Here is a 7,948-nt window from a genome sequence, read left to right as displayed (position 1 = left end):
ACCCGCCTTTCCTCCCTGTCCTGTCCCTCCTGTACAGCTTATAGCCCTTGATATTCACCGCCCAGTCATGCGTTGGGTCCCACCACGTTTCAGTGAGCCCCACTATATCTGGGTCGGTGTCAGATAGCAGGGGGGTAAGTTCCTCCTGCTTGTTTCCCATACTATGAATGTTTATGTAGAGGCATTTGAGGCCTCCTGTGGGTGTGTGCACTGCCCCCTAATCACAGCATTGCCCTGGCCCCTGTTGCTTACCTGTGTATACGTTCCGCTCGTCGGTCTAGGCTGGGCTGTACTTGTGGGTGTTGCTTAGTTTAGCGGTCCAAGGCTTCCTCCTCCCTCATCTTCCCCTTCCCCCGACGGGCCTAGTTTAAAGCCCGCCAGAGGAGACCTGCCAACCTAGAAGAAAACACACGCTTACCTTTAGGGGAAAGGTGGAGCCCATCCCATCCGAGCATGTTTCTCGTTGTGATGTATGGGTCATTGTCGAGAAAGCCAAAGCCCGCCTTATCAAGGAAGCCAAAGCCCGCCTCAGGGTGCACACTCTCATTTTTTTCCAGTCAGTTGTAGGAAAGCTAGAAAATGCAGGTGCTTCTCATGTACAATTTTTTGCTAATTTTTCTCCCATTGTATGTGGAGAAAGTTACAATTCCCTTCTAGGACTGTACTATTGATTTAGGATCCGATTCTACAGAGGCTTGTTCAGGTGCTTAATCTTAGTCCTAGGTTTGTGACTGAAAGCAGGAGAAGCTTTAAGAAAATTTCTAAAAAGATTTTTACTGCATCACTTTTCAGATCCTTCTGCAGAAATGTTCTCTATGTATAGAGGTTGCCAGCTTGGAAAAAATCATGAGAAGCCTACTTCAAAGAAATCTCTTTCCATGTCACAGCTGATGCAATGGAAACACTTCTCTGGGCAGCATCAAACTCTGGATGATCCTTTCCTTGAAAGGATAAAAGAGAATGTTACTTTTATTTTCCAGAATGCAACCAATCCAGTTACATCCTCCTAATACAATCAACTATATTTTGCCATACCCATGAAGTATATATATATACTCTTCACAGGTGTAGTATTTCTAAAAATAAAATGTAATAAAATATGTGGTTGCCCTTTTTTTGGTCAAAATTTGGTTCAGGCTTTGTGATTTTTGTGGTGAGGTTTTTGTGCACGTTTATAGTTGTTAATATTTTATGTAATGTTAAAGCCATACTGTCAAGTTAATAAGCATATTTAAAAGAATTAGAACAAGGAACTTTAAAAATCTAGGGTTTTTTGAGGCTTTTGATTTAGTATAATCAGTAGCAGTAGCCTTTTATTCAGGCCTAAACTACCTGACAGTTTTCCTTTAATCATAATGATTTATTACTAATAGATGGTTGGCGCAATTGCCTGAATGTTTTAAGATGCATTAGGCTGTACTTCATATGTGAGGTTTACAAGTGTCTGATTGGATTTGTGCCTGCTCTGCTAAAAGGAATAGATCTCATTCATTAATGCACTACTCCAGCTTTACATCTGGATAACTCTTCAGGTTTCAGTGGATTTATGTCAGCTAAAATTTAGAGTAACACTATGGTCAACGAAAATCCAAGATTTGGAAACAACAGTTTTTGCAGTAGCATTTTTGCATTACCATCTTTTAGGACATAGCTCACATTGCATTTACCTGCAGACATTGAACCTGTATAAATACCTGTATTTCAGATTTATTCAATACAGGTTCATATGATTTTCAGCTAAATACTGATAAAAACCATGTTTTGGTAACTATAAAAATATTGCATTCCATGTTATTGTGTATATTTTATTATGAAGACAATTTTTTTCTCTCTGTAAACAGACAAAAAGATCTGAAGTAGCTATTAGTACCTCATCTGGTATTCCAGAGGTGCAGTCTTTTGTTCAAGTTTAATATTTAATAAGTAAATGTGAAAATGGAATCATCGTACAAAGCTATAGCATCACTTCCAGAAATACCAGGCCTTAGTAGACTTTAAAATGATTTTTTAATAAAACAGCTTTTTAATTTGGGATTCATTGGTCTTTATTTATTCATTTGTGTCTTTGTATTGCTGAAGGACCCTGGATCAGAAAACTATCGTATGATGTTACTTGCTATACAAGCAAAAAGTAGCCAGGAACTGCTCTTGTTATATCTATATATACAATGCACCTCTATAAATATCTATAGACCTAGATCTATATATAGATGTGTGTGTGTGTGTGTGTGTAGATGATAGATATAGATAGATATCTATCTATCTATCTATAACTATCCACACACACACACATATGGGGGGAAGCACACTGTGGGGGAAGGAACACTAGGGGAAAGGAAGAGAGACTGAAGAGCACTATGCTTGGAAATACCTTTTTTAAAAGTCGAGCTGTGCTGGTATGTAAGTCTGTGTTTCAGCAAAAATCAAAATTAAAATAAGAACTAGATACAAATTCTTTTTGGTCTAAATCTTACATTCTTCTACATGATCAGCTTATTTTAGTCAGTACAGACCTAGACACTCAGTTACAATTTTGGCTCTTTACATAACTCAACAGTGCCAAGAAGTTAAATTCTGAAAATTCCACCTCAGCTCTGTGCCAGCAGAAAGTTCCTTTAGTGTGGAAATCCTCTGCTCTGGTGCTGGAAGCATATTGGGGAGCATTCTTCCACTATACTAATTCTCACTTGGCCTACACTCCTTTGTGGACTGTATTACTCTAATATAAGCTATAGCAGCCACTGTGCTGCTCTTAAGTTGCTCCAGGGCACTGAGTTGTACCAAGCAGTCCTTAGAATTGGCAGGCTGTGACAGTTTTGGATTGCTTGATTAAACAAATTCCTTAAGTCTCCATTAACTACATCACTGGTTCCCTTGATTCCAGTTCTTCATATCCTGGCTCTCATCTTTTGTAATTTAGCTGTTTCTTTCTCTTTCATACATGTACATCATTATTCATTCATAAGGTAAAAATCCAAATAAAACCTTGCTTTCCTTCATTTCAGCTAATGCTTAGAAAATGTCTCAACAAAAGCAGCTTTGGGAGGAAAAATCTGAGTGATATGACAATTGCAATAGATGTGTCCTTCATTCTGGCAAGAGTTTGACATCAAAACCAGCTGAGGGTCTGACTTTTTCAGAGGTCTTTGTAGTTCTTTGACATCTGTCATCTGTTGCAAAATAGGTGCCAAATGGCGATTGAATGATTCTGTAGTAAAATAAAACTCAGAAGAGTTTCTAAAATGCTGGGCTTGGAGCAATCCTTGACAGCTCCTGGAACTTGAAAGGGTTATCTCCTGGAACTTGCAAAGAAAGATCCTGGCCCCTGCAGGCAAGATGCACACAGGAGGGAAGTAATTCTTTTATGTGCTTTCCACAGAATGAAAATGATGTAAACTGTGTTTCTTTTTGTTGATGTACATTTTTAATAAATGATGCATTTGTGGCTAGAAAATGTAAGAAGGCTGCACAGAGTAGTGAGGAAAGGCTTTTCATCCTAAAAAAGACTCTAGTTTCAGGATAAATTAAATAAAAAGAGCCTGTAGGCTATTAGTTATGTACCACCAAAAGTGAGTTAGACCCTTTCCAGGCAATGGGTAGATACTAACACTTATGGGTAGGGACCCATTTAATTTTTGTGAGACAAAGACATTTTTGTGACTTTGACCTGGCTTTAAGAGCCAATTTTGTGAGCATTCCGTGGCAGCTCCGCCTCTTGGCTCTGATTGGTGGAGAGACCCTGGGGCAGCCCTGTTTTGTCTGCTGCCCCCACCATGCTGCCCTACCAGCCGGCACTGTTCCCTCCTAAGTAGGCTGTGAGACCTGCCCAGGAGGGGAAGACTTAATAAAAACTTATTTTTATTAAGTTTTTTTGCCCCCAACAGATTTCATGGTCAACCTCAGATTTTGCGGTTTCCACAAAATCCACAAAACTGCTATTTAGGTAGGTCCCTACTTATGGGATATGTTGTGAAGGATGCAACTCTCCAATTTAAAGGGACTACCTGTGGCAATAAGTACTTGAGTGAGCATTGAAGAATCAGGTCCTAAATAAATAATACTAAGTATTAGACAAACCAAGGCAATTCTAGTGATACTTCAGTTAAATATCAGTTGATAGGTTGGTCATTGTTTAAACTTTGGTTATAGTCTTCCTGTCAGAATTCAATACATTTGTTTAGATATAAATTAATTTGTAGGAAGCATTTCCCTATGTAATAGCTTCTATCAGTTTCACCTTCTTACAGCTCTCTTTTCATGTATGTTGCATCGAATTAAATCTTCCCTATACACCCTTATATTTGTTTAGTTTTTCATAGTCACTTGCCAGTGTGCACTCTTCCATTTACATTCCTTTTGAATGAGTCCTAGATGTTAGTCATTAGGAGAAAAATTCATTTGTTTGCTCTTTTTTTCCAATTACGCAAGGTCTTTTTTCCTGCTTGTTGTAGCAAATTGAGGTCAATGTTTTAGTTTGAGAGAGACTAGTAGTTACTTTATATATAGGCTTGGCAGGATTTGACTTTTATTGGTAAATATTGATAAATGATTTCACTTCACACTCACAGACTGCCAGAAAATAGTTCCATCATTAATAATCAACATTTATAGAAAAGGGATGTAAGAAAAATGATGGCTGACGGACTGTGAGAACAGGAGGAACAGCCCTACAGAACTGTGCTGATTAGTTTGGACTGCAACTCCCAGAAACCCCAGGGCACTAGGAACAAAGGAAGAGGAAGTGACAAAGTGCACAAGGGAGCTACTGAGCACAGGGAGCTGGGACTGATGGCAGCTCTGCTGCTTAGCTGGCAGCAGTCCTACTGTGGTTACATTTGTCATGACAGGTGATTAAACTGCATTATAATAATAATATACTGTCATTAATAAATTGTCTGCCCTCACACCCGTAATTTTGTGCAATCCTGATCATTTCAATCAATAAAAATCAAAATAAACATTTAAAATAAACACTGATGTTAACCATCAAAACACTAAAATATATATAATCTTGAAGTATGCCAAGTCTACTTGTATAGTAACAAGGTATCTCCCTGTGCTCCTTCCAGGTGCTTTCAAGACTTTCAGGGATGTGGCTTCCTGATCAATAAAGACTGTAACCTGAAATGTCTTCTCTCTGGGGGTTGGAGATTTGCTGAGGGAGAGGTTGCATCATATTGGCTTCATTGTCCCCAGACTTCAAGCTGGTTTGTGTATATTTAAGTCTTCCCAGAGCTCTGTTAAAAATGACAGGGCTCTATACAACTGACTCATGTGGATCAGCGTATAGCAGGGGTGCTCTACCCTGGCTCGTGGGCCAAATGTGGCTCAAGGAGCCACGCTATCTGGCCCACAGAGCTCCTCATGGGTCCAAAAATTTGGCTATGGGAGAGCAGTGACAGCAATTGCTGCTCCCCTGCTGCCAAATTTCCAGAGCCATGGGGAGCCTCATGAGCTGGGTTGCTAGATCAGTGGGCAGACGTGGCCTAGGGCCAGATCTGGGTACACATGCATTGGCTGGAGGTGGTGTAGAGCCTAATTCTGCAGCGTGGAGTCCAGATCTGATGGGATGGGACCCCAGGGAGGCTTAATGAAGCATTCAGAAAGCATAGACCCCCCCAGGGAGGTAGTGTGGGTGGCATGGAACCAAGGGAAATGGTGCAGACCCTTAGGGAAATTGTATGGGGCCCAATCTGGTTGCAGGAGCAGAGGGAGGTGGAATGGGGCCCAATCCTGCTATGTGGGTTCCAATCTGGCCTGGGAATGGGCCCTGTACCTACTGCTTAACCTACCTGCCACGCCAACAGGTTGAGTAAGGTTCAGACCTAGAATGATGAGCCCTGGGCACTGATGGTTTAAGCAGGTGCAACCCCATTGGCTTAGTTATGCTAAGGATAAATTTGGGATACTGAATACGTAGTATAATCAGGGCTAGTGGCACTACTTTATTTTTAAAGTGGCTCAGTGTTTTGTTGTTACCTTGTTCTCTCTAACCCTGTTGCTTGTAACTTTGTGAAACTTTTAACCAGTTGAAATAACTTTTTTTCATGCTAATTGTCTGCCTCAGACTTATTTCTTTTCTTTTGAAAAATTTCAGCCAAAGCAGTTGAGCCATTTTCAAGACTGAAACTAGGGGAAAATATTCTGCTGTTTTTTGTTAAAATATTTGAATTCTTTTCTTTGTAATGCTTTAGTGCCCTCATGTTTTTAGATTACGAACTTTACATTTGACAGCAGCTGCTCTTTGTACCAGGAATGTGCCCTTAGTCATCTCCAAGATAACCTCCCTACATTTGGTCAAGTTTATAACCCTGTGAAAAATCGCTATTCCATCCCCTCCCAACTTTTGCATAAAATCAGATTGTGAAACCGCCAGCCCATAGATCATGCTGTAGCCCAGGGCTGTGCTAGGCTCAGAAGGACTCTTCCTGTAATTCCTGTTCCTAGGTGCTCTGAGCTGAGATGAGGATGAGGTCCACAAGAGCCTGCCATCCCTGCACTCTCAGACACCCCCAGCTATCATCAGTGCAGCATGGAGATGGAACCTGTCTGATTCAAACATAAGAGAGAAAGGTATGCGAGGAGACCAGGAAAAAAGAGGAGCATATAGGATAAGGAAGCTGGGGGGGCAAGAAAGTTTGATGGAACAGAAGTGAAGAGACTGGAACTGGTCTGGCAAGGAAACTGAAAGATGAGAGGGAGGGTAAGCTCGGATATGTCTGGGCAGAGGCTGGCTGGGAGCGGAGTGGAGTTTGGGACAGGAAGCAGGGACAGCCCACAATTTTGGGGTCCTGTACAAGATATAGTTTTGGGGTCCCCTGATTCAGCTGGGGCTGGGCTGCATGCATGTGGGCTGTGCTGCAGGGCAGGGGGCAGTGTGGGGGCAGCATGTGCTGGGGACACCTGGGTTCCCTCCCTGGGGCTGGGGTGGGAGCAGAGCCAGGAACTCCTCCCCCGCTCAGCCCTTTAAACATGGTACAGGTGGCAGGGGCAAGCGGGGCACGGTCCCTTGGGTGCGGGGGCCCCTGTGGCTGCAGGTTCCTTAGGATAGGATAGGCCAGCCCTGCAGGTTAGTTATGGAAACTGATATTGTCTGGACAAAGAGAAATGACTGGGATGAGAGGCATGAAGAAAGGACAGGACACCAGAACTGGATAAGCAAGGAGTGGGTAAGAGAGGACAGGGACAAGTTCTAGGGGAAGAGGCAAAAATAGTTCAAGCATGGAGAGATGGTCATGGTCATATACCACCACATCCTGGAATTGAGCCCAAGAGCTCATCATGGACTCTCATCAGTTCTTTGCTGTCAGTAACATCTCTGAAAAACACAGACAAATTGTCTCACCCCTCTCCCCCAGGCTGATAAGCATAGGATGTCAACCGTATACTGTTTTCAATTCTCCATCTCAATACTCTGCTTATTCAAGTGACAAAGTTCTGTGTGGTAGAGCTGGCACTTACAGCACTGTGGATAGGTTGTGTGACCATCAGTATGATACTACAGAATGGAATTTCTTTCTTTTCAGCATGTTTTTTTAAACCCTAGGAGATTATGCACACTCCTCACCAAGACTCTGCTAACAAAATTTGATTAAGGTTGCAAAGTCACTGAATTATCTGTTTTAGTGATTTTGTAGATCATAGTTGTAAGCAGAGGGGTGAAATCCAGCTGAAAATATCAATAGCCTACATGGCTACCTAGGCTTTCAAAGAATGTGAATACTACCTTTCCAGCTAACTAATGTAGTTATTCTATTACATGCCTGCACAAAAAGTTCTTTTAAAAATAACATTATTAGGGTTGTAAAATCAGACACTTAAAAAGTAGGAAATGCCAGATTTAAGGCTGCCTGTGTCTTTTTTCATAGATTTCATAGATTTCATAGACATTAGGGGTGGAAGGGACCTCGGAAGATCATCGAGTCCAGCCCCCTGCCCAAAGGGCAGG

General features: G+C 41.7%; 1 protein-coding gene across 1 annotated transcript in view; it reads left to right on the top strand.

Annotated features, from left to right (window-relative positions):
* RAD54B (RAD54 homolog B (S. cerevisiae)) overlaps window positions 1–1,462 on the top strand; it is a 107,979-nt gene extending 106,517 nt beyond the window's left edge. Inside the window, exon 15 of the mRNA XM_019550571.1 lies at window positions 793–1,462. Coding sequence (XP_019406116.1) covers window positions 793–1,010 — 218 coding nt within the window. The 3' untranslated portion in view covers window positions 1,011–1,462. The remainder of the gene's footprint in view (window positions 1–792) is intronic.
* Window positions 1,463–7,948: the final 6,486 nt, after the last annotated feature.

Source organism: Crocodylus porosus, unplaced genomic scaffold (assembly GCF_001723895.1).
Source record: "Crocodylus porosus isolate Cpor-Errol unplaced genomic scaffold, CroPor_comp1, whole genome shotgun sequence".
NCBI lineage: Eukaryota > Metazoa > Chordata > Crocodylia > Crocodylidae > Crocodylus > Crocodylus porosus.
This window is presented reverse-complemented; position numbering and strand designations above follow the sequence as displayed.